This window comes from Poecilia latipinna, unplaced genomic scaffold, assembly GCF_001443285.1.
Source record: "Poecilia latipinna isolate Pla-1442-1.1 unplaced genomic scaffold, P_latipinna-1.0 Scaffold313, whole genome shotgun sequence".
In the NCBI taxonomy this organism is placed as follows: domain Eukaryota; kingdom Metazoa; phylum Chordata; class Actinopteri; order Cyprinodontiformes; family Poeciliidae; genus Poecilia; species Poecilia latipinna.
The window spans coordinates 121845-148442 of NW_015112929.1; the positions used below are offsets into that span (position 1 = coordinate 121845).

Sequence of the window (26598 nt, forward strand, 5' to 3'; positions counted from 1 at the left end):
CAGAAGGATTGCATGTCAGGCTGAAGTCAAATCCCAGCAGGAGGAGATTCAAAGACTGCAAAAAATGTTGGAAAAAGAACGTCACCTGCAAGTCAAACGTGAACAGGTTTCTTGCTCTTCCAAAGTTACAACTGACAAGAACGTTCTTCAACAGCTGGAGTACTTCAAATGGGAGGCTGCAAAATACGCCTCCCGCAACAAAGGTCTGATTGAAGTAATGGTTGAGGAATACAGAGTGAGACTCAAATATGAGGAGCAGCTCAAAAGTCACTCTGAGCAAGCTTCCAAATTTAAGGCTCAGGAGGAAACAGTGAAAGCTCTGCAGGGTCAGGTTGCAGACCTGAAGGTGGAGTTGAAACTTGCTCTAGAAAACAACCATCCTAGATGCTCCACCCGACCAGAGGTCCCCCTGCAAAGACAAGGCTCCCTACAAACAGAGGAGACCAAGGATAGACAGACCTCCAATCAACCAGTGAGGTCTAAAGAAAGATGGACCTCCAATCAACCAGGGAGGTCTGAAGAAAGACAGACCTCCAATCAACCAGGGAGGTCTGAAGAAAGACAGACCTTGAATCAACCAGAGAGGTCCGAGGAAATATGGGCCTCCAATCAACCAGGGAGGTCCGAGGAAAGACGGACCTCCAGTCAACCAGGGAGGTTCGAAGAAAGACAGACCTCCAATCAACCAGGGAGGTCCGAAGAAAGACAGACCTCCAATCAACCAGGGAGGTCCGAGGAAAGACGGACCTCCAATCAACCAGGGAGGTCCAAGGAACGACAGACCTCCAATCAACCAGGGAGGTCTGAAGAAAGACAGACCTTGAATCAACGAGGGGTCTCCATGCATAGCCTGGCTCAGCCTTTGCGCCAACCCACACTCAGGTTGCAAACAGAGGAGTCCACGCAAAGCCAAACCTCCACACAAACATGGAGGTCCGAGGAAAGACAGACATCCATGCGATCAACCTCCACTGGTTGCATGGAGGGTCTTCATGTTGGCGTTGGCATGAAGGCCAAGCTAAGCCCGGCACGGCCTTTACACCGACCCACACCCAGGTGGCACTAACCTAGGTTACTATCCAAGCCCTGGTTTTGCTAACACTTTGCATTATGAAAATCTGAGGCTTTGCACAAATTTGGCAAAGCCTCAAACACTTTATTTTATATAATATTCATCCATCATCTAACCTTCCTATGTATGTTAGATGATGGATGAATATTTGTTAAACAGTTGACAATAGAATACGAAACAGAGAATTTGTGAAAATTCATTTGGCTCTGCTACTGTGCAGAAACAATCAATCAGAACCAAAAGGGAAACTTTTGGTTCTGATTGGTTTCTAATGTGTTGAATGTGTCTCAGCACATTCAACTACTATGTAGTGTACTGCAGCTATGCAATTGGCAGAAAAACATCCTAACATTATATCATCATTTATAGAATGATTTAGAAAACAAAATTCTATACAGGCTTGTCAAAACTATTTCGACCCATATTAGAACTTTGCATTGATTTCCCTTTATTCTAGTAGCTGCGATTTTGCCTAACCCAGACATTTTCCCTTACCCAAACCAATACTAGTCTATTCCTAACATTAACTAAACCTTAATTCACATCTTACCTCTAAACATTACCCCTGACCCAAAGCAATGAATCCATCATATTAGGACAAATCTTTGGTCCTAATATGGTGGACCTAATATGACACTGGACATATAATGGTGCGCTCACACCAAACACATTTTGACCGTCAGGCGCATCTGGTTTACATTCAAACTCTATGTGGAGGCGTGTTGAGGGCCGTTGCAGCGCTCTTCGAGCGTCTAGCGCGGCGCCATTTGAACCGTTTGACGTGTCCAGCGCATCAAATACTTCACATAGACTTTGAATGTAAAGCAGACTCGCCTGCCTGACGTTCAAAACATGTTTGGTGTGAATGAATGTACCATTAGAATGTTTAATTCCTATGGTAATAATGACATCATCAGTGATGATGTCATTGATGCATCAAAGGAATCTCTCTCTTGAGTGTAGCACACAGACTGTTTTTTCAGACCTGTTCCTTATAAGTTAACTTGTAGGTTCCTGTAACTTTTAAGTTATGAATCTTCTACAGGCGCATTAAAATTATTTGAAGGCACAGAATCAGCACAGTAGGTTCACATTCTCAGGTGAGAGACTCAACTGGTGTAAAGTTAATTTTTCGGTACTGGAACTGCACCGAGGATAAATTACTTTAATCAAAGCATGTCATGAATATATGTGCATATATTCCATCTTAAGTACACAGCATAATAGTTTTTTTGTTACTTTTTCTCACTACTAGATGATATAACATAAACAGCACTATTCAGAGATGCAATGAGTTTATAGCAACATCTCCAGAAACGATTATTATTATTATTATTATTATTATTATTATTTATTTATTTATTTATTTATTTTTTGTAAAAACATAAGCCCTCCGGTCACCTTGTTACCTTTGACTTTTTGCCCGTGACGCAGTTGCCTCTCGCGCAGCGAGATAAGGTGGTTATAACTGGAGCTGAACGTAGCGAACGTTCCAGATTACAGAACAGTTTTTGGTGAATTGAAAAAAACGTCTTTGGTTTTCAGTAGTTTTTTCTCTGAAGAACTACTGAGCGGGAGGAGACAGCCAGGTGAGGAAAAACTGTTCTTATCTATCGATTCAGTATTTTTATCATACAGACATTAGGGTACACCCCGGACAGGTCGCCAGGCAACACAGAGACACACATTCACACCTAGGGGCAATTTGGAGAGGCCAATTAACCTAACATTCATGTCTATATTTTCGCATCCACCTGAATAATGTGCAGTTGCGCCACTGGTTGTATGCTCTATATAGAGATTTTCCTTAGCTTTGATTGTATATCTCACAATTTTGTAAATTATCATTGTTTATTAAACTCTGAAAGCTGAGTTAATATTCTGTCCTAGAATGCGGTTAGACATGCCCTTTTTTTTGAGCACCTGCCCCTTTAGTGGTCTCTGCACGGCCCTGCTTTGAGTGGAATTTGGCTCGTTTTGTGTTAATTATGTCGCCACAGTTACTCGAAATGCCAACAAAAGCAATAGCTCCCCTCACGGGATCGAGCTGCACGTTTTGATGTATATATTGTGAAGTGGGCACGCAGCGGTACGAGCTGCATTAACGGTACTAGGAAGAGGCAGTTATTTTGAGGTGTAGAACAATAGGTGTCTGCCTATTGCTATGGCAGGCCCCAATTCTAAAAATTATAAATTCAAGATTTCCCCTAGAAAACTTGCCAGAAGCACATGTGCAATACTTATGTGTTGATATGGTTAATCACCAAAGTGCAACAACTGAATCTTTTGCCAGGTCCATCACCATAGTGCAGTGGTTCTTAACCTGGGTTCGATCGATTTTAAATACCTTGGGTCATTCCTGGACAGTCAGCCCAACTTTGCTGAAAACACTGACTATATTTTGAACAACTGTTCTCAGAGACTCTACCTTTTAAAAAGACTTAGTGATTACCCAATTGGAGTGCAGTTGGTTCACCCCCTTGTCTTGAATTTGGAGGAAAGAACTTACTTCGTTCATCACTACAGAAGGGTTCAGTGAAGGCACATATAAAACTGGTGGGTTCAGTACCTCAAAAAAGTTTAAGAACCAGTGGTATAGCTGACACAGCTTCCTACAACAGTACAATCAGCAATCTTCAAGCACAAAGAAATTCAGTCCGAGACTGACAACTATAAGCTTCACACATGTGGTTCTTACTCACGGTCCGAAATAAAAAAAATAAAGTCAGTGGGTAATTGTTTGTCTCGAAATTTTTAAACCTTCATACTAAGGATTTTAATTCGCACTCAAAAATTCAGAGAAATAATTTTATGTAAGCAAAATATGAATAGTCACAAGAAATGTGTATTCTTCCCACAATACATTGTGAGACCTGTCACTGCGCCTGTTTGTGAGACAACTCACTGCCTCTCTCTGGGCTCCGTTGCTAATTAATTATCTTTACCTGGGCTGGCTCTCTCTGTCAGACAGTATGGTGGAGACAGAGTTTCTATACTTGTGAGACACCCAGTGTCGGTCTCAAGGACCCTGACAAAAAAACATAAGCCCTAGCAAAATTTTGAAAACATTTTACACGAGCAGGCATGTGTATCTATGTCATGACCGACTTTTAGACCAATAGGGTGATATTTGTGCCTGTGAGGGGAAGTTAAAAGAGTTTTGGAGTCAGAAAGAAACTGTGCTGTGTGTGTTTCAGAGAGAAAGATTACCGATTCTGTGAGACACTCAGCCTCGATTTTTCTCGTTTTTATCAATTTATGTCGTAATTTTAACTCAGAATCCCCCTAAAAGTAAAGCTCCCTTCTCAGGATCAAGCTGAACGTTTTGATACCACTTTTATGGGGGTGCACACAGCGGTACGGGCCGCATTAACGTGACGGAAGAAAAATAAATAAACTATAATAATAAAGAGACATTCTATTGGGTGTAGAACAATACGTGCCTGCCATAGCAATGCATAGGGAGAGCACGCGCGCGCGCACACACACACACACACACACACACACACACACACACACAGAGACATACATACATATAGAATATACGTCTCACATCAGCCCAGTCACCCCTGAGCCTGAACTGGTTGGGTTTAAAAATGTAATGTAGACGCTCCTGACATGGTTCATAGAGCCCTGCAATAAGTCCTCAGTGTATTTTATTAGACGCCGTATCTGTAGATGGTACGATGTTTCCAGCTCCCCTTTTCCTTCTTCCCTTTGTCAGGCTCCACTCTCGCAATTTAATATCATGTCTGCCTGACCCAGGAGATTCTTGCAGCCCGCTTACCCTGGTGAAGTGGAGTGAACGCAGCCGAGGCAGAAGCACTTACAGTTGGAAGCACGCAATTACAGCCTGAAAGGGGCTTATTATAAGTTTGTTTTGCAGCGTTTCTGCTCCGGGTCGATTTTTTTTCCTCCCTTTCTTCTTAGTCTGCTGCCGACAGATTTACAGCAGCACAGACGAACTTAAGCGGTGCTCTAAATGCTGCCGTGAAATCACCCGAACCTACACCTAATCGTCACATTTTATTTATTACATGGGTCATTATGTAGATGATCAAACCAGATTAATGTGTTTAATTATTCCCACTTCCATCAGCGTGCAAAGTAAAACTATGTAATTACCTATTTGGATTATTAATAGGACAATTATGTCTGGCTACAAGGCTCTTATGGTAATGAACCCGCAACTCATAAACCTCACTTAGGCATAAGGCAAAGGAGCACCTTCTGAATAATTTACGTCCAGTTTAATGTTTTATGCATGGACATCTCTGTGTATGTTCTGGCTCGTGCTGTAATTTGTTGTGCCGCCGCACTTTTAGGACAAGTTAGGCAAGCCGGAGACAGAGTTGAGTGAAGATTAATGCTGTATGCATGCACCGGCCCCCTCATGGATGCAGCTGCAGCGCTGCCCTAAAAAAAAAAAAAAAGAAAAAAAGCCACCTCATACCAGCCATGACTCACTCATGCAGACAGAATGAATTATTGATTGTGTTGACGGAGTCAAGTTTAAAGCTTGTAAGCTGATAAGGTACAGTGGACCACTTAATCTAAATAAAATGACCCCAGATGGAGCTGGTCACAGAGCTAATTATTTGACTACCGTGTTGCAAACGCTCCTGTTTGTTTCCGTACAGCCTCCACCGCTGCAGGTAACTGTATATCAGCGAGAGGCTGTTTGGAGTAAAACACTCCACAGGGACTGAGAGCAGTAGATGAAATTACGTTTAGGTATAGGCTCTCATTTGCTGTGTGTTGATGTGTTTGTTTGTAATCCCTTGTGGGGACGATTTTCCTGACATATACTACGTTGTGGGGACCAATTGCTCTTGTGAGGATGTGAGCCTGCTCCCCACAAGGGGAAACTCTGTTTTTGGGTCAGGGGTCAGATTTAGGGCTAAGGTATGAATTGAGATTTGGTTAGGGTTAGGTATGTGATGGTTAGGGTTAGGAAAAGGGTAAAGGTAAGGTTTAGGCTGTAGAAATGAATGGAAGTCAATGGAAAGTCCCCACAAAGATAGCCACGCAAACGTGTGTGTGTGTGTGTGTGTGTGTGTGTGTGTGTGTGTGTGTGTGTGTGTGTGTGTGTGTGTGTGTTTTTTAAAGGGATAATGTGGAATTAATAGAATCAAATAATTGTAAAAAAAAACAAAAAAACATAACTTACAGACTGAAAAAAATTGTTTGTTAGCCTGCAAGATAATCTTTTTCAATTTGAGGGTGCTAAGAATACCCAAATGGAGAATATGTTGAATTAAAAGTAATTTCCAAATCTGCTTTTTGAATAATAAGTCTGGTTTATGACAAAAGAGAGAATTTACCACAAGTTGCTTTCCCTTCATTGTGAATTCATCTGGTTGTCAAAGCTGTCCAAATATAATCAGTGGATAGTTTCTAGAAAGTCATCCTAACCTAGACATCGCCAATCGAATGTCTCCAGAGCGAGACAGTCATGTGATTGTGAAAGTCTGCAGAGTGCTTTTCAAATGGGTGGCATCATATATTTTCCAGGCACATAGTGGCATTTTATAACATAATCAAGTAACTATTTCTTAGAAAATTGCAATATATAGCTAACATAACTTAAAAGAAACTTAACTAGGAATCTGACATCTCAAATTTGGCCTTTGGCTCCTAGAGATCGAATCGTCTCCCATGATCCCATTGAACGTGTTGAAAATTTGAGCTCCTCCCATCGGGTAAAAGATTCAGCTAAAAAGCAAATTATATTTTGTTCAATATCTTTTCTTTTGTTCAGTCTGTTGTTTTCATTTACATTGTTTTCAGTTTTGACTTATTATTACACCGCTATTGTAGCAACAACAATGAAAAGTGTATACAGTTTTTTTTTCTGCCATGAAGATGCTATTTATTTGGCTGAAATGATTCCACTCAGAGGAATCTCAGGTTTTTTTTAATGCAGTTTTTAATATTGCAGCAAATCAAATATCAACAATACCTATTTTGTGCCAGTAGTTGGCAACAACCTCAACGCTTTAGCAATGAACGTTTCACCAGAATGCATCGCATCCACGGCAAAGCAAAGCAAAGCAAAGCAAAGCGTTCTCCTTAAACAAAAACTCAACGTCACTTTTAATTGCAAAGGACCGCTGTGATCCAGCAGACATCCTGCAGTGTGCTGTGGCAGACCCTCTGATGAGTCCATAGGAAGGAGCCTAAGCCTGGCAGTTTCCCATCACAGCAGCTTCAGAGAGAGAGAGACAGAGAGAGAGAGAGACAGAGAGAGAGAGAAAACTCTTCACCTCACCGTCTTTTCTCCATCTTTCTCTTCCACCCCACCCCCGATTCCTTGCTGCGGTCTTGTTTGTTCCCCACCCTCTACTGTGATCATTAGCGTCTACCTTCAGAGGAGCCGGGCCCTTAATTGGCTGAGACGTAGATGGAGATTGGAGCGAGCGGAGGCGCAGGCCTGCCTCTGCGTTAATTGGATAAGGCAGTAAATAATGCATGACGACTAAAGCTTGAGTTTTCGTTAATACCTTGATATGGAGTTGCCAGGGGATTTCAGGTAGCACAGCGGTGAGTATTTATATTAATAAAGCCGGGAACTGTAAGGTGAGAAAAGCAGAGCGCTTATTGAATAATTCTTCTAGCTGTCTGTGTGAGAGTGTTTGCCTTACTGTCTGTCCTCTCCTTTTGTCATGGCTATTAGAAGCAGAGCTGCCTCCCTTCGCTACACCTTCCTCTACAGCTTTTGTGTGTCTCCCCAGACTATTACAGCAGACGTATTGCTTGGTTAGTTTTCAGTTTAGGAATCTTCTAGCATGCACGGTGCCTTAGAGAAGTAATTATACCTCTTAATCGTCGTTTTTAACCTAAAATTTAATTAGATTGTTTTTCTCAGCTTTGGGTTTGAAATTCTGCATGATTTAGATTTCAGAAATAATGTGTGGTATGCATATTTATTCACACCCTTTTACTCTAATCCTCATAAATAAAAGCCAGTGCAACCAGGTGTCTCTGGGAGCCATCTGAACAGTAAACAGAATCCGTTTGTCTGTAATTTAATCCCAGATTATCTGCAGCTGTTTACTGACGTCGTTAGAAAACATCTTGGAACAAGCAGAGTCATGAAGACCAAGGAACATGGCGGACATGCCAGAAGAACAGTTTACAGCAGGAGTAGGATTTAGAGCAACATCTAAAGCTTGGAAGCCCCGTTTCTTTTCTCATCTTCGAAAATGAAAAGAGTGGCACAACCTATCAAGACGTGGCCACCCATTTAGACTTATGGGTCAGAAAAGGAAAACATTAATCAGAGACTCGTGGAGCTGCAGATATCCATTGCTATGGTGGGGAAAATCAGTTCGAAACACTCCACAACGCGACGTTTGTGGAATTAATTATTTTTTATTTTTTTTAATTATTGAAAGGAGATCATCAGAAATCTGCTCTGCAAAGTCAAGTTGTAGATATTTAGGTGATGGTCTGAAGAAGCCCGAAATGTAACTTTTTGACTCTGTATGTGGTAGAAAACCTGAAAAGACCTCAGTCATCATAAAACATGTGGTAGACAGCAACATGCTGTGAGGACTCCTTTCTTCTGCAAGGACAGGGAACCTGGTGAGAGTTTATAGGAAGATGAATGGAGCTTAATGTAGAACAATTCTGGAAGAAAGCCTATTAAACACTGGGAGAGAGAAAAAAAAAGCCCCACTCAGACAGGGTTTCACCTTCCAGCAGAACAACCCTTTACTTTGAGAATTTGTGGCATGACTTGAACCTTAATGATCCCAGACATCCTTCATTTGGTCTGGTTGACTTTGAGCTATTTTTGCAAGAAGAACGGGCAGTAATTTCAGTCTCAACAAGAGAAAAGCTGGTAGAGAAACACTCTAGGAAACGTGCAGCTGTATTTGCACCACACTGAATAGATATCCAATACACACTGTTCAGGAAATGGGAAAAATATGTTTTTCCCCTCTCACATTAACTCCCAGTAAAGATGCAGTAAGTCTGCTAAAATTAGGATTTTTAATAAACTGTTGCCCTTTTCTATCCACACATTCCTCAAACAAAGGCCTTCTTGTGTTTTTGGTTAACAAAGACCAAAATTCAGTTTTTTGTTTTCTTTTCATTTAATTTATTCACTGCATTTAATCTTTTAAGCCCGATGCATCTTTGACTCCCAGGAATGAGCCGCAAGTTTGGATGCAGGTCGGCTTTGTTTTGAGTGAGAGGGATTCGAGCTCGCCAGGCTTGTACGGCAAACAAAGTGCCGCCGATAGCTTTCTATACAGTACATGACGCCTCCCTTTTGTTTGTTTGCAATTACAGTTTAATTAAATTTCACGCGACGCCTCAAATTGCCCTGCGGAGGAATATATTACAGGATCCTCGAGGGCAAAGGATTGAAAGTGTAGCGCAGAGGCTGAGGCTGTTTGAAAAGGGGCGACATAAATAGATCCTGTATTTACCAGCAGCATTTAAATGCACCACGCTTCCATTCAAAGCCAAACAGGGTCTGTTTCGGCTTGAACTGCAAACGAAACAGCATTGCTTTTGGGGTTGCAGTAAGTTCATATCGGACGTGTGAAAATCACAGATGAGGTCTTACCGTTGAGCGTGGATTGCAGGTTGTCATTGATCGAGCCGGTTCCTCCGTCCACAGGGTGAGCGCCGCTGGGCTTTTGCACGGCATTTTGGATCGAAGGCACCAGGTTAATGAGAGGCATCAGCTCTTTTTCCTGCTCCGACAGCCCCTTTCCTGAATTCTGTAGTCCGCTTTCGGGACCCCTGAGGGGGAAAGTGCCACTTCTGTGCTCCAGGATGGCATTGTCCATACTGCCCTTGTTTCCGCCAGGTTTAGGAATGCTCAGACTTTCGCCGAACACCTCTCCCTGTGTTTGGTTCTCTGTAGCTTTTTCCTCAGGCAGTGTGGGTCCCCTCTCTGTCTTGTCAGTCCCTTTGCTCCCTGTCCAGAACTTAAAGGGCCTCATGAGAGTGTTAACAAATTCAGTGAGAAGACTGTAACTTGCCTGAGGCTGGGGGGTGGAAGAGGCAACGGGGGGTAACACTTGCGCGTCTGATCCAAGATAACTGTGGTCCGGGTCCTCATGAGCTGAAACCACACGGCTCTCTGCATTTTCGAGGTCTGGGAAGCCGGAAGTGACGTTGCTGCCAGCTCCGTCAGAAGCGTCCGGATCCATCGGGCCGATCGTGGATCCATTGTGTCTTTCATCCCACTTCTCCTCCGGCTTCAAGTCGATTAAATCATGCTCTTCGGACGTCTCGGACGACTCGTCGTTTTTACTAAGTGAGGGGCTTACGGTGTTGTTTAAGGAAAACCAGTCAGCCCAGACGGACGTTCGGACGGAGGGGCCCCGTCTCTGGGCTTCGGCGACTAAAGACGAGGCCTCCGATGCCGGCCTCCGAGGCTGGAACGAAGCCTTCGCCTCAGAAGCCTGGATCGCCGCTGGCTGTTGGGCTGCAACACACGACATTCACATTTCGCTTCACTTGCTTTATCTGCAGCTGCACAACACCTGTCATTACAATCAGTGCTGGAGAGAATGCAAAACATGAAAAATGACAAGTCTGTTCGAGGTTCTGATTTTCCCAAACAAGCTCCTGTCATTTTAAACCAACAAATATAAATGGGTCTTAATGAGATTCGTGTAAGTAAAAATTGTTGTCAAACAAATCACATTACGATTTAACATCTCACTTTAGCAGGCATGATTTGCGTCGAATATTAATGCAAACGTGCAGAGGGACTCATCCATCATATGTTTGTTTTGACAGATTCTCAGCCGCTCTGTTTCCACGCCCGCTCTTGCTCACTTAAAGCGATTTGAGGTAATGCAAATGGTTCACTTTGGCGATGACACTTTGAAAGATGAAACTGACATTTTTCTTCATCTATGGCACTGTCAGTCTCGAAAATGAAGCCGGTACATTTCACAGTCGCCGCAAGATGACAAACCGATATGAAGCCAGAAAATTAGAAGCAATAAATCAGTGGCCCAGCCAAAGTGCACTTGGATCAACTTGCAACTTTGTCACATCATAACCACAAACGGCGACTTCGGGCGGATTTTGAGTTTCAGATTACATAAAGTAGCACGTATTTGAAAAAGGTGATGGAAAAGAATACATGTTTTAGAAACTTACACTTTTACCTATTCTTGTTTGTAAAATAACTTAATCTCCATCAGACTGGATGGCAAAGCATAGCTGAACAGATGAAGTCTTACCGTTGAATTTATCCATTTTTCAATTATTGCCAAGAACATTCTATTAAATTTAGTTCTGTACTTTGTCTGGTCCATTCTAACACATAAATATGCATTGATGCGGTTATAACATGACAAATTATGGACCAGCTCAAAAGGTGTGGATAGTTTTTTTCTGTAAATCCCTCAACTTTCGTCTGACTCATGATGAAACGACGTCGTCGGCCAAAATAATCAATGTTCTTTGTTCTCGCCTCTTCCTCTTTTCATCTGCCTCTCAGCCTCCTCTGCACCCGACACACCAGCTCTCAAATCCACCAGGAGGAACACAAATGTCACAGACTTCCTCCAACTCTTTCATGTGTGACACACACACACACTTAGTGCTAATTAAAAATCTGAATGGAAAAGCAAGTCCCGAGACCTCGCAGTTGTTGCTATGGCAAATTACCAAAACAATTTTACACTGACTTTTATCAGACACCAGAGAGCTCTCGGTACCTCTGTAGCAGAAGGCGTCGAAGAGGGCGGTGGTGTCTGGGAAGCCGGTGCGGTTCGGGTTGTTGTAGACCGTCCGCACCCCGGGCTCGTCTCCGCCACAGTTTTTCCGTGGGACGTTGATGGGGTAACGGACGCTGCCGTCGGCCAGCCAGCCAGGATCGCACTGGTCAAGACCGGCCTGCCAAGCCAAGTAGAGCTGCCCGACGGTGGCCAGCTGGGCTCCCAGAGAGTGGCAGTGGGTGGAGGCGGCGGCCAGACTCAGTTTCTCTGGCACCGTGGAGTGGAACACTTCACCTGGAGGCGGAGACGTTTTCGACAGGCTTCATGGTTGGTTTAGCTTTATAAATACATTTGAGTCTGTAGCTTCTTGTTGTTTTATGATGAAAAAACATAAATTTAAGTCATGAAAGCAGCACCAGCTTTTGCCTTCTTTTCACGTTTCTTAAAATCAAGTATCTTTTAAGCAGGAAGAAATTTGAGTCAATACGGTTAAAAATGCAATTTTGTCTTCGGCTCGAATCAAGACAAAGTGAAATGAAATGACGGAGAACCAATTAAAAAGGAGACTAACTGTTAGAAATAGTTGCCATTATTGATGAAAATAGGCAAGAAAACGAGAATGTTATGTCTGCAGATATGAAAATAATGCCTAAATCTAAGAAGAAAGAAAAAAAAGGCTGCAGAGAAAAACACAACAACTTTGAAAAACCTCAGGATTTGTGAAATGGATTACACACTCCATGTGAAAAAGCATGACTGTTTGGTTAATTCGTCTCTCAATCGTGACCTTCGTTTTGAGAGTGAGCATGCGTCCTCGGTTGGTTGTCTTGTGTGTTTCTGTGTTGCTCTGTAATGGGCTAGGCAGCCTATCCAGGATGCAGCTCGCCTTTTGGCCTTTTACCTCCAGGTTTAAGCACCAGGCTCCAGCAACCCTTCAAAATTCAGTAGATATAATCAAATAGATGGATGCATACTTTTTCACAATGTTCTACTGAGTCATTTATTGAAGAAAAAAAAAAAAAAAAAAAAAAATTAATTGAATCAGTCAACCTTTGCCTCCGTAGCATCTCGGTGGCATTCTACATATAAATAAAGCGTAAATAGCTTTAGAAAAGTCTGACCTTTCTCCATTACATTTGATGATACCTGCGGCTGAACCGCCTCATAATAAACGACCCAAATAAGCTCACCCACTGAGAAGGTCAGGCCGTGGTTTTAAAAGCCTGCTGCTGTATTAGTTGTTCTCCGGAGTACGACGGGGGAGGTCATTAAAGTACAGCAAGCATCTAATTTCAGTCTGGCGACTAAAATTAAATAAAATATCGAGGTGGATTATGTGCTGGGTTATTATATGGTCTTTCAAAATTAGCACTGATGGCTCACTCAGGTCCGTGCAGACTGTTATATGGATCAGAAACGGGTTGCAGATAAAGTACTCTGAGAATATTTTAAAACTCCACTGTTTATGGTTTAAATTGCTTTTGGCAGAGAACTGGTTTTCTCACAGTTCTCTTTAGAGAAGTGAGAAAGGCAGTGGCCATCCTCCACCTGTTGTGGCGCTCAGCCAGGCAAACTTGAGGGCTACTATTTTTTATTATTTTTTTTTTTTTTCCTCAATATTTAAAATCATGGAAAACAGTTCTGGTGAAAACATTAAAAGAGCAGGACCATTAAACTAAGACTGTTTTCAAAAGTACAGCTGATAAATTATAAGTGTCAGAGGATAAACTGTGGGCTGGTCACTTCAGCAGATTTAACCAGTTAATAACATGAACGCCTCGTGACAAATGAGTAATTCTGTCCTTGTTTTTGTGCCAAACTTTTTGTGTGCCAACACTGTGATCATTTCCCCTGAGGTTTTCAAAAAAATACAAATATTTGCAAAGTCTGAACTCCCGAAGCGTTCAGAGTCTAATGTAAGAAAAAATAAGTGTAAATCGATCTTGCTTCTCATTATCTTCAGAGTTTGTTACACCTAATAGACCCATTTAAAATTTATAACACATCTGAAACTTTGTAAATACCTGTTTGCGAGAAAAAGATATTTACTGCTGCGAGTGTCGAGCTTCTGAGAATGCAAATGCAGTTTACAGTGACAGGAAGTTTTGTGCGTTGTGCAAAATTAATGAAGACGTTGGAAAAAGGCTTGCACTACATCTCGCAGAGAAGCGAGCAAAACTAAACCTCCAACGCTGGATTTTAGCAGCTAAAATGCTGTTTACAGTTGTAATACACACGGCTAAGTTCGAATTCATTGAAGTCTGAAAATGTTTGAAGGAATTACTTCACAGACGGGTTTGAGCAGAACTATTTCACTGCGTGATTCTGGGGGAAAAATGGTAAAAAAAAAATAAAAATAAAAAAAAAACAGTTGAGAAGCTGCTGGTGGAGGAACAGGAGGAGGAAGGAGAATGGGAATGTAAGACTAACCACAAACCAGAGAATAAGGAGACAAAACAAAACACCTGCAGCAGGGGGATGTATTTATTTTGGTGGAGTTTTCCCCTCTGGAACGAACATTACACAAGGGAGGAGTTTAAGCAGCGACTCAGGAAGAAAAATAGTACGCTCTAAGCGGTAGCTGTAACTTTTTTAATTTTTTTTTTTTAACTGCAACTATTGACTCGAAAGGGAAATAATGAAGGTGCCGTAGCTTCTCCTCCCATGAACAGTACAACTCAAATTGCTGTGCAAATATCGATGTTTACAGTAGGGAGAATCTGCAATACCGTTCTCTATGCCAACTTTAAATTATGTTAAGCAGGAGGAAAAAGGGGAGAAATGAATCATGTAGCCCAGATTTAACAGTAAAGCCATATGAGAAGAAAATAAATAGAGGGTTACTAAAAACTCTCCTGTGTAACGTTTAGCAAAATATTGTGAAGTTGTTCAGAAATGAACATAAAGGCCTCCAGTTGTACTGAAAACCAAACAGTATTTTAGAGCCGTCAATCGGTTAGTCATTTCAAGGGGAATCTTTTCCCACTCAGTGGATCATTGCTGCAGCTTTCAGCATAAGCCAAGACAATTTTCCTAATTAGTGAAGGCACTGAACACTAATAGGCTGCATAACAATAACACTGGTAAAATTTCTAAAGCGGGGAAGATGTTAGATGTTACAAAAAGTGTAAGAAGCATTTACAGAGGAAAATAAATAGCTGCATATTCAGGCGATGTAGAGTTAGACTTCAGTCGGTAATGGTCACTTTGGCTTCGACGTCGTTTTATGTTTTTGCTTTGTATCTGACCACTTTGCTTTGTATCTGACCACTTCTCTTATTAAAACAGGAACACACTGACTTGTGAGCAAGAGTAATTTGATCTGGAGCTGTAACTACACTGCAGAAGTGATACCGTTTAGTAGTTCTGGAAACTGGAGATTGGAAATCGCACAATGAAAGAAACGCTATGCTTCCTTTAGGAGACCACTGTTTAGTTAGGAATCAGTAATCCTCTAGTGTAGGTTTACATGGACAATTATAAGTACTGAATCTTATATTAACGCAATATTTAGGCGATTCAAATTACTTTTACATGATTAGAAGGAAAACCACAAACACGAGGACAAACCTCATTACATTGCAGAGGCAAGTAAAGGAAAACAATCATACTTTTAAAAAAAAACACACACACTACACTTTATGATGTCCCAGTTGTTATTAATCAAAGTCAACCCTAAACAGGTGGGTTTTACCCTCGATTTATAATATTTGGCTGTTTTGTAGTTTTCTAGAAGTTGAAGTTTGTTCCAGATTTATGGCGCATAGAAGCTGAATGCTACTTCTCCATGCTTGGTTCTGGTTCTGTGGCTGGGAAAGCAGACCAGAACCAAAAGACCTGCTCGGATTAACTCAAATTAATGGCTTCCCGACTCTCACCTTGAAGTTTTTTTGCAAAGCAGTAGACATCAAACAGCTCATCGGGAGCCCTGCTGCCATAGTTACGAACACCGGGCGAGTCCTCCCGATCACCATAGCAGCCGGGCCGAGGCGACTGGATGGGGTACCTGCAGAGGAAACCAAGTGGAAGGAGCAAACATAGAGAGAGTTAAAGAAGAAAGAGCAAGATTTATATGGATTGGCCATGAAAAAAAGCAGCCGCAGACAGACCGAGTCCCCCAGGGATGGGTCCATGCTCCTGAGTAGAAGATGAAAACCCAGCAACACTTTTATCATTTTCTGCTCTGAATACAGTAAGTTTAAAGACATCTTCCCAAGGAAAAAAAAAAAAAACTCAAATTCCCAACCCTGACAGTAATACCACAGAGAGAAAAGTAAAAGCTATGTCCTGCCAAGAGCAGGATGTGTGCTGGTTGCCTTAACTCGTTTTAACTGTTTTGTTTTTAGTTATATTTTACTTTCAAGTTATGCCTAAACCGTTTCTCATGTTGCGACATGTTCTGTAAGACGGCAGCAGAGAAACAGTGAGAGAAGGAGAGGCGAGAAGCAAAGCAGAGGATAAAACAATCAGTAATTCCTGCAGCGACTCGGTATGCCTGAACAGCAGAAAGAAACGGCGATCCATACTGGAGCCAAACTTTTACACTTATTCCTCCAGAAGATTGATTTCGGTAGCACCGGGACACAACATAGGAGATGATTAAAAGATTGCAATAGGTATACAGGGACTTGTAAAAAAAAAAAAAAAGCATATAGAGTCAAATTATACAGTGTGCACATAAAGTCTTTCCACGTGTGTGTGCAAACATATATATATATATATATATATATATATATATATATATATATATATATATATATATATATATATATATATGGTGTCTGTGGCTTCTGCTGCTCTATTACTGCTTGTGGCTGAACAAACAACAATGGCTTTCTTTGTGTTTTTCCTCTTGGATTAATTGGACACCTCCCTCGTGGCTGATGTGCCATCAGAAACTCGTGAATCTGGACCAATTAGATGGCTACCAAGTAAAAAACTGCAAGGCTGCAGGACTGAAGGAGCAACTGGGAAGAAAGAAGCGTCACTGCAAGGAGAAGCTGTCAGGAGGACAACAAACAGCGTGTCTGCCCGCCAAAGCAACAGTGATTTGGAATTAAAATGGGAATACGGGGAATTAGACAAGATCTGATTGGGGGTTTTTTTTTTTTTTTTCTTGTTTTTTTTTTTTCAGGGGATTTAACAAAAAAAGGTAAAAAAAAAAAATAAAGCACATGCGATCCTCCTTACAGGCAGCTCTAATGGTGTAGATGTAAATAACTCATTTTCCAGTCATCAAACAGGCAATCAGTTTCAATTCTGTTGCACGGTTTTAATTTAGAATTCACATATTTTGACAAGACAAGAAGTGAAGCTATTTAGAAGTTCTTAAAATATTCACTCACTGCAGAAAGCCTTGCAACTGAACTGATAGTCAGATATAGCTGTAGTGTGCATGGAGAGCATTCTATTCTGCCACTTGGATTCCAGACAATCGTATGCCTGGCTACATTTTCGCCAAAGGAGAAATAACAGAAAAAGACGATATGCTGCAGAGAGACTCGAGTATTTTTTTTTTCCCCCATACTTATACAAACATGTACAACACCTAAATCCTCTTTTCCTACTATTCCATTTGCATAGACTTTGAAACTCTGCACAGGAGAGGAAATCTTTTTGCCTCACCTTACAGTCTGGTCTGCCAGCCAGCCGGCGTCACAGTTCTCATAGCCGTCGGCGAAGGTTGATTGCAACTGGCCGGGTGTTGCAATGGTGGCCGAGTTCTCTATGCACACCCTCTTGGCATCAGCGAAGGACAAGGCGTAGCGATCGTGAGGGGCCCGGTAGTGGAACACTACACCTGAGATATAAACAAAGATAATCCGTTAAAATTGTTGCATTGGCTCCCTGTACATCTCAGAATGTATTTTAAATTTCTTTTTAGTGGCTTTTAAATGGTCTTAATGGCCTTGGGCAATCATTTACTTGCAGACCCGCTACCCTCGGGCATTGGTCTATTAACAGGCCCAAGAATACCTAAGGAAATATTGCTCTCCAGTATTGTGACAGCCATCTGTGGAGTAGTATGCTCTCTGAGTGCCACAGAGGATGTGGCTGATGTTTTGGCTGCGGTTCCTGAACCGGATCATCCGCGCTCAGTCCATCCACTTTCCACACATTTTAACAAAGGCACATTTCATTTTGTGGGTTTATTGTTTATAGTTCTGTGTAGCACTTTGACCTGCTTTATAAATAAAAGGGATCGATTGATGGACGAGACACAAGACACCGGAACAAGCAGGGAGAAAACAACGCAAATTTACGGCCTGAAAATCTCAGCACGTTTTATGAACAGGAGCCTGGTGCCATTAAAGCACGAGCACGTTCATCCGCGGAGGTAAACAGTGGAGCCCTCTAGCTCTAGTCATCATGTGTTGACATTGTTCCATCTGTGCAGGACAAACCGGCAGAGCTGGGGTTCAGCAACCTGCGTGTACTGTACATGTCTGATTTATATCAGGTCGTCGATCGGCTCAATAAAAAAAAAAAAGAAAAAAGAAAAAAGAAATACATATGTTGCCCTTGGATACAGTGTGTAACAAGCAGTGGGGATATTTATCTTACTGCTTCAGCTCTACACACAGAGTCTCTGTGCTGAATTTTCCCTGCTTCTAAGTTCATGATGGAATGACAGGCAAGGCAAACAAAGAAACGGAGCAACAATGCTTTCTATAGACTGGCACTCCTGCCAGGGTGTAAAATCCCCGTCACTCAGCGGCTGCTGGATGCGGGTACCAACAGCGCTGTCAGGTCGCATATTAAAGTCAGATGCATAGACGGAAAGCTTTCGGCAGTTATGTGCATGGAATTCTTAAAGGCAGTGACTCCTTAGCATTTTTACGACAAGTATCACATTAGTGTTGCAGTCTGCTCTCTTAAAGGTAAAGGTAATTTTATTTGCATAGCACATTTTCAGCAACAAGGCAATACAAAGTGCTTTACTCTTAAAATGAAACTATCAAACTTAAAAGTTTCACAGTCAGAAATCTAAATTTCAGGTTGGAAAACCAAAATGGCCGTCTTGCATATAAAACATAGGGATAGTTGGAGTGAAAAGAAAAATAAAATTTATTCAGACTTTTAGTAATTAGTATCTTGTTTGATCTTTTAGGCACCGTTGTATACAACCATATATGTGAATACAAATCAGAGAAATACATATTTAGTCTGGTCATACTGAGCACATCCATTTGAAAAACCCACAAATTTTAACCTTTGAACCGAAGCAGAGGTTTTTATGCTTTGATTGTATTCCTACATCAGCATGAGTTGTCTCACAATAAACATGGTATGATTTCAAAATAGCTAAAAATGTATGTCATAATTTATACCTCATATGCATGTTGATTGCACTGATGGCTCCTATGTTTTTTTTTTGTTATGAGTATCAAAAAGAGAAATCGTTTTTTTGAATGTGTTTTCAGTAAAAAAAAAAAACACACACACACAAACATTCAAGGCATGAAAAATGAAGGAGAGCCTCACAACACTTGCTACTGAAGCGTAGCTGTTTAATTATGAAAGTTGTTAAAGTATAAGCTGATTGGCAAACTGTTCTTTTAAAAAAAAAAGATAACATAAGGCGATTACTTGTTCTTAAAACTATGACACCGTTAAATTGTAGTAAGAATGATAACAAGCAGTCCAAGTACCATTGTCGGAGCTTGTACCGCAGCGCGCGAACCGAGGCTTCTGGGTACGCACAAATGCTGAAAAAGGGTGGTGAGAAAATGAAATTGACTAGAAGAAACTAGCTCAGCTGAACTGTGAAAGGTCCACACGTCCATCTACCAATCTCTGCCCGACATTCACACGCCCCTGAGGACCAGCCCGTGTCATGCAAGCTTGCGTGCTTCTGCCTCCTTTATCCTCTATGACTTTGTCTGGGAAAGTGAGAGACTCCATGTGAGACGGATGCCGAAGAGGCCGTTTAAGTATAAGAATAACACTACAGGCTTTAGTGCGAAAAAAAGCTGGCAGCGGTGTTTTGAACGTAAGATGCAAACAGAATTCTCCTCAGTCTCTGCAGACCGTCTGGCTTTTCGGTCATTCTCCTTCTCTTAGCTATATGGAGCATAAACCCTCTGAAATATCTCCTTTTTTTTTTCTTGCCCTTATTTTCATCCTCCAATCCCTTTGATTTGAGGCTGTGGGACTTTGTCCAAAAAGAGATGCTAGTTTGCTCGTTAATATGTATGCAGGAGAGACAAATAACTTTCCTCTCAGTAAGAGGAAACCCTGTCCTGTTCCACAGGAGGGCTGGATGCCCAGCACCTTATGTCTATTTTTACTCTCAGCATCTTTGCACATCCTCACATGGTCTCTAAGGGGAAGAGCAGAGAGGCACCATATGTGACTGAATGATGCCCTCGTTTCAGCATGGTGAGTAGCTGGTACTCTTTGCCCCCCTGGCAGGGTGCAGCATTCTGGGCAAACTCTGTCATTGTTAGACAAAAAAAAAACAAAACACTGTATTAATTTGTGAAAGCAGAAAAAGCAGACACAGAATTTCAATTCAAGAGGACTCTGAAACAACAGGACTGAAACTTGGATCCAAAACATTAATTTTAGGACGTAACTCTATGAAATATGCTCATCTGCTTTCTTGCTAAGAGTTAGGAGGCAAAACTGCTCTTGATTCTCGGAATAAAAACTGGAAATTAAACAGGACCTGCTTAATAACGTTATTTTTTTTTTAAATGTGGAGCTTTAAAACTCATTAATTCTCATAGCAACTTATATATATATATTTTTCCCGTTCTTAGCTTTATGACTTTATGAGAATGACAAAGACAGTCCAGTTTAAAATTAAAAGAAGAAAATAATGTCATTATTTCTAAAAATCATTCTTAGATATTAAATTGACTAGACTTTAATGCAATATGTCATGAAACAAATCACAATGAGAGCACATATGAATCTCTAATCACTAAAATAATTTATTCCAACAAGCAGTGAGCTGTTGCTTTTTAACTAAGAATTATTATAGATTGTATTTACTGCTCAACAAATACTAAATAACTATTTACGTTAAGATAAAAATAAATTTAAATGTGCCACATTAGAATAAACAAAATGTTATACTAAGTGACTACTAATAAGCTTCTTTAGATTTACAAAGTTATTGATTTTTTTTAATACAGACGGCTTCATAACGGCTTCAAGTCAATCAGTGTCTACTATTTATCCAAAAATGAGAAAAACAGCGTAACATGAAATTCAAGTGAGATGTCTGTTTGCCAAAAAGGTCCAAAAACAAAATTTCTACTAATAAAGTTGCATTTTTCCACACTGACAACAATTTAATCATTTGGAGGAATGGAAACAGAAACGAGACTGAATGTGAGCCTATTTTCTTACAACCAACAATTTCCTCTTAACATTGTTGCACTCATTTTCTCCTTTCACTCCACTCTGTTTTTATTATTATAATTATTATTTTGTTTCATAAGCAGTTATGGAGAATAGTGGTGAACAGATTCTCCACCAGCCCACCAATAACTGACCCAACGGGGAAACCGCTTTTTTTAACATCAGTGCAAAATTATTTTTAAACTTTTTTTTTTAAACACATCTACGAGGACTACTACTCAAAAATAATAGCAAACACAACTGTATATAGTTTAGAGTTGTATTTAAAGCGACTCAAACTATTATGGAGTGTAGTACAAATATATTCAGAAAGCATTTCAGAGTTACATAATCTCTGCCTCTTGACTTATGTTAGCTGCATGTAGCCACTTACAAACCTAAAATGGATAAGAGAGAATGAATATGTGGGAGAAGAAAGTGAAGATTAAAAAATGAAACACAGTTCTGAGCATGAAATGAGTGGTGTGGAGTATTATGAAACGATACGGCCGAGCAGTATCAATACTTGCAAATGACCAATTTGATGCCTAAACAGAATTAGCGAGAAGGGTCGAGCGCTGTCGCGTCGCAGGACTTGCCAATAAAGACCAAACCGCAGAGACGGTTGCTCCTCACCGGCTTCATAAACGGTTTCATTCTGAACAAGAGGCAGTGATTGGCCAAGAGTTGCAGGACACAGGCTCTCAAAAGCATCATATTAGGGTTAATGAAGATGCTGCTATTTAAGAAGGGAGAACTGGGCTCTACGTCCCGCAGACAAAACCTAGAAAAATGGAAAACGGATAAGACACAATTGCCTGATTTCCCCGCATTGTAGTTCACGCGTTTTCCCTTAAGGGTAATTTATGGACAAGGAGAAAATGATGTTTGTGTTACTTAAAACAGTGGCTATTGTAGCATGCTGTGCCTCTCCAAAATAATAAGGTCACTGCATTTAGCGCTGGTGCTAGCTATATTTATACTGGCACAGTTTGCTCCAAGTTGTGCGGTTGCTCTGGTGATTATAGCAGCTTGCCATTAAACATAAACGTGAGTGAACTGGACAGAATGTGGCGACAGCTTTAAAGCTACAACACCTTAACAAAGTCTTTGAAACTCTCCAAGCTATTACTAGCTAATTTGTTTCCAAAGAACCATACAAAGCTAAAGGTGAAGAACTAGTACTTAAACAGCTCGGTGGGATAATGTTTAATGTTTCCAAGTGCCTTTCACCATTCCCCATCATCACACGTTCAGCAGGGACAGTAAACAACTGTAACGGCTGTATTAACCTCACATGGAAAACAGAGTTATTAGTATTCATAGCTGCAGACGTGGAAAACAAAGTGTTAACGCCGCCACCAAGTGCAGCAGAGATTTTGATAAGGAATGTTTTCTACAGATGAAACCAAGGTTCCTCAGGAAATACTCAGTGGTTTCAAATACTCGTCACAGAGAACCGCTGAGAAAAAAAAATGCAGAAAAATGTTACAAGATTACACAGAATGTCAGATGTTTAGATAATCACGCAGACGATCCAGTGCGCATGTGGTAATTGCATGGTTTAGGAAGCACAGATGCTCGTGAACTGTTAATAGAATATAATAGAAACAGTTAAAATTCAATCCACAGAAAAATCAATGAATTCATGAATACTGAAGTGCAAACAGGCCGGGGTCCACTGTACTCCCAAAGGTCTGAACGCCTGACTTTATATATTAATGAACTTTAATAAAATTCCAGTCTTGATATATAGGCTTAAAGAGCTTAAAGATTTGAATCCGCCTTGCAGCTATAAGAGCAGTCTGCATGCCTTTATGCACCTGTGGCCATGGAAGTGATCGGAACAACCGAACTCAATAATTTGGAGGAGGGTCTCTGTACTATCGATAATCTAATGTTAGTTGAAGATGTTGTACCTCAAACTGGCATTTTAATAAACCCAACTCTTTATTTAGTATAGCCATAAATAAAACTAAGGCTCTGTTTACACAGAGTCGATCTTCAGTGGAAAACCACAAACACTTGGCTCGTAGTAGACGGAAACATGCGTTTTCTAAATGAGGTGGTAGATAAGCCCATGCGCGTTTCGATAACGTGCTAAAATCACAGCGCCATATAGTGGCCTGGCATGACAACTACAGCTGACTCAAGGTGGTCTTGTCTAAACGTGGAACGTTTCTCCAACCATCATCCAAAAATTCCCACGGTTTCCAGGCGGTGATCTTGTATAAACACAGCCCAAGTCGATGCAAGTGCAGAAATGTTTATTTTGAACAAAGAAGGTACTTTAAAACGAGGCAGCGTTTTACTCCATTGTTATGCGCAGCAAAGTCCTCACTGATCCTCTCTGAGTATCTGGGTTGATGAGTAATTATGAATAATCAATTAAGCAATTATAAATATCCAAAGAAATTACAGCTGCCATAAATCAGCACCGTGTCTCTTGTTGAAGGCAGTCTTATCGATCAAGCCACTGTATGTGAGACATCTAATTAATTTCGAAAGCAAAATCTTACAAACAGCAGCAAATAAAGGCTCAGAGAGCCTTTCAGTCCTTGCAAGGTGTCAATCGAACTGCTAGGATACAGAATTGATTATTCTTTTTATTCATAAGAATAAACTCAAGTTTTAGTATATTCTATAATCTAATATTCTTAGTGTTTGATATTAGTACATTCTAGTCACTTTGATATGTGTAGATAGTTATTTTTAGGTAAAGTTACTAGATAGAGAAGAAAATGAAATTAAATACATGAAGGAGAACTTGCTTAACTGATTAAACTGCAATTGAGTGGAAATGACAGTGAAGCTGATATGAGCCTCAAGACTTTGATTTTTCTCATGACCGTTTTGTTCTGTACTATAGGATTTCCAGATCAACAAAGGCATTACATACCCCGTCAAATAAAGTGTTACCAAAAACAATTTACACAGTTATACAAGTAAAAACAAATGGAAATAGTCACAATTATATGCAGTTTCACAAATCCTTGAAAAGTCCTGAACGAGCACCACAGTGTGCTTCCAAGCTTCTCGGTTTTTTCTTGTCACGCTTTTTGAAGTTTTTGAAGTTCTTTCCGTTTATAATTAATTGTATTAAATCGGTGCCAAATTGGAACAAATGTCTCTCAAAGCACTTTTTGAGAAGCACATGTCCAGTTCAAGTCCAGTCAAACAAGAAATTTACTTTTTTGTGTGTTTGTCTTTTTAAATTCCAGCCTTTCGATCCGACCAGTGCGAAAAGAGCAATCTCATAAAAGTGTCCTGTTGTATCTGAGAGCAGCTTTTTATTTTAACCTCTTGGTCTCAGCAACCTACAAACAACTGTTCAAATATAGATAACACTTTGTTTACCTGTGACCTCCAGTGGAACGGTGTCCTGCTCGTCGTTGATGCCCACCACAACTTCACAGCGATAAAGTCCAGAGTCGCTGGACCGCAACCCGGTCAGAGCAAGGCTAGCGTTGTAGCGGTCCTTACTGTACCCAGGCAGCGACACACGACCCTGGAAGGCCTTTTTCACCTGAGAAATGTGGAGAAACAGTGAATAATAAAATAAAGGAAGAGATTATAATAACTGTGGAGGAAGACAGTTAATATCCAGTGAAGTGATTCATATTTTATTGGTCACTGTTGCACCTTGACCACGTTGTCTTTGGCCACCAGGACCGACTGCTCCTTCTGCAGGCCGTCGGAGCCTCTCTGACCCCAAACCTTGGTCCATTTGATCCTGGGGGGCTCGTGGAAAGAGCTGCCGCCGGGGCGAAGGGTGAAGAGGCAGGGGAGCAGCACCGTCTTGGACAGCTCCTCGGTAATGGTCTGATGAGTGACCTTCCGCATATTCACCACAGTGTCAGCGCTGGTTAAACCTGAGGAGAGCCGAGGGGGAAAGGGGAAGAGAGAAGAAGCGTGAGTAATCAATCCGCTCTCGTAAACGCGGCCACCGACCGCTATTTCTCATTACTCTGAAAAGGTTTCGGTTAATCGATTGGCGCGGCCACGACGTGCGATTTCCTTCCAGTTTCTTTAGTTCCATTACGGTCCTCCTGTTTGTGGAGTAAAAGCAAAGTAGTCAGAAACTCATTGGGTGTCTTTGATGATTGTCAGTGATCTAGCAGAGCATTGTTGTTGCAGCTGACAGAACAAGTCAGGGAATAGGGAAAACGTCAAACATGCTTGATAAACCTTACATCACCCCTTGAATGTGCAGCACGAAATCAATACCAAACACCTCTTTGCCATTTAAAGCATTGCCTCCAAGAAGACAGTTAGTCGTAATATAACTTATTAACAAGATCTCCTATATGTGCATTTATAATACATTATCAAAATGCTCTAATGTCTTGTTTGAAATAAAAGAATTGCATCATTTGCATTGCCAGAGGTAAACACCTAACCTCTGATCCACGTGTGCTTGTTTATATTCAACGCACACAGTGATTTTTTGTCTTCTTTTTCTTCTTGCTCCCTTATCTTTTCCTGTTCTCTTTCCCGTTACATCTAAGAACAACATATAAGAAAAAAGGCACGTTCTCTAAATTACGTCTCCACAAACCCCAGTGGCGGTACACGCAAGTTGAATCAGCTGACCGAGTTGTTAGCCACACTGCTAGAGGCAGATCTGTCACTCAGTGGAGTGCTTTGGCATAATCCTCACTCCTTAGACTGACCCGCTGCGCAGACGATCCCAGAGTTACAGATTGATTAAAGTGCTGTCCTTTGGTCAACCTCAGGTAGACAATTTAGTTTTGGTGGATGTATCTCAAAATGTACCCGTTTCAACAACTGTTGCAGACTAAAGATGTAACTGAACTAAAACACTGACATTACCCTTATTTCATCCAAATTTGTTGAGATCTAATAAATCTCAACAAGTTTAGTTGTTGCATATTTTCGACACTCTTTGACCTGAAATGTAGTGCTATTTCCAGTTTGACTCAATTTATTTTGACTATTTTAAAGATAAGTGCACAGAGCCAAGCATGAAAACAAACATTCAAAACACACCAAAGCATAAAAAGAAAGAAAAGTAAGAAAATCTCAGAGCAGGTTTCAGACTTTGAGGGAACGTAGAGCTTTGGACTAACGTTCTCGCATTGAAAACTGTAAATTATATATAACATTTTTTCTTTCCCTAAAGCAAATCTGATGCAGACATGGCAGAAACTCTATTCTTCTGTTTGCTTCTGAGAGTGGAGTCAGTAACGCGACGCCATGACACCACGGTGCCTCTCGGACCAACTGCACACACATCAACGCTGAGAAACCCGACCGCAAAAATGAAGAGATGAGCCGAGATATTCTAAACAGCAGGTCCTGAACAGCTGAATTGAAAATTTAGAGCAGAGTTCTGCAGCAATAAACATTGTTTTTTTTTGTTTTTATCATTATTATTATTTTAATAAATGACCTTAGGGTTAGATGTTCATTTAAAAACATTCCACTGGTCTCTTATGCAATTATATTGTCACA

General features: G+C 40.9%; 1 protein-coding gene and 1 long non-coding RNA gene across 3 annotated transcripts in view; one reads left to right on the plus strand and one right to left on the minus strand.

The window, feature by feature from the left end:
- Positions 1–26598, minus strand: part of ncanb (neurocan b) — a 174756-nt gene that overhangs the window by 77048 nt on the left and 71110 nt on the right. For both annotated transcript variants that reach the window (XM_015034813.1, XM_015034814.1), the window contains exons 3-8: positions 24766–24995; positions 24481–24649; positions 17398–17572; positions 15651–15778; positions 11773–12066; positions 9654–10523 (exon numbers count right to left, since the gene is read on the minus strand). In XM_015034813.1, coding sequence (XP_014890299.1) covers positions 9654–10523; positions 11773–12066; positions 15651–15778; positions 17398–17572; positions 24481–24649; positions 24766–24995 — 1866 coding nt within the window. The remainder of the gene's footprint in view (positions 1–9653; positions 10524–11772; positions 12067–15650; positions 15779–17397; positions 17573–24480; positions 24650–24765; positions 24996–26598) is intronic.
- Positions 470–844, plus strand: LOC106948918 (uncharacterized). Its single transcript, XR_001425284.1, has 3 exons — positions 470–513; positions 730–765; positions 802–844. It is a non-coding gene; the product is annotated as an uncharacterized LOC106948918 (long non-coding RNA).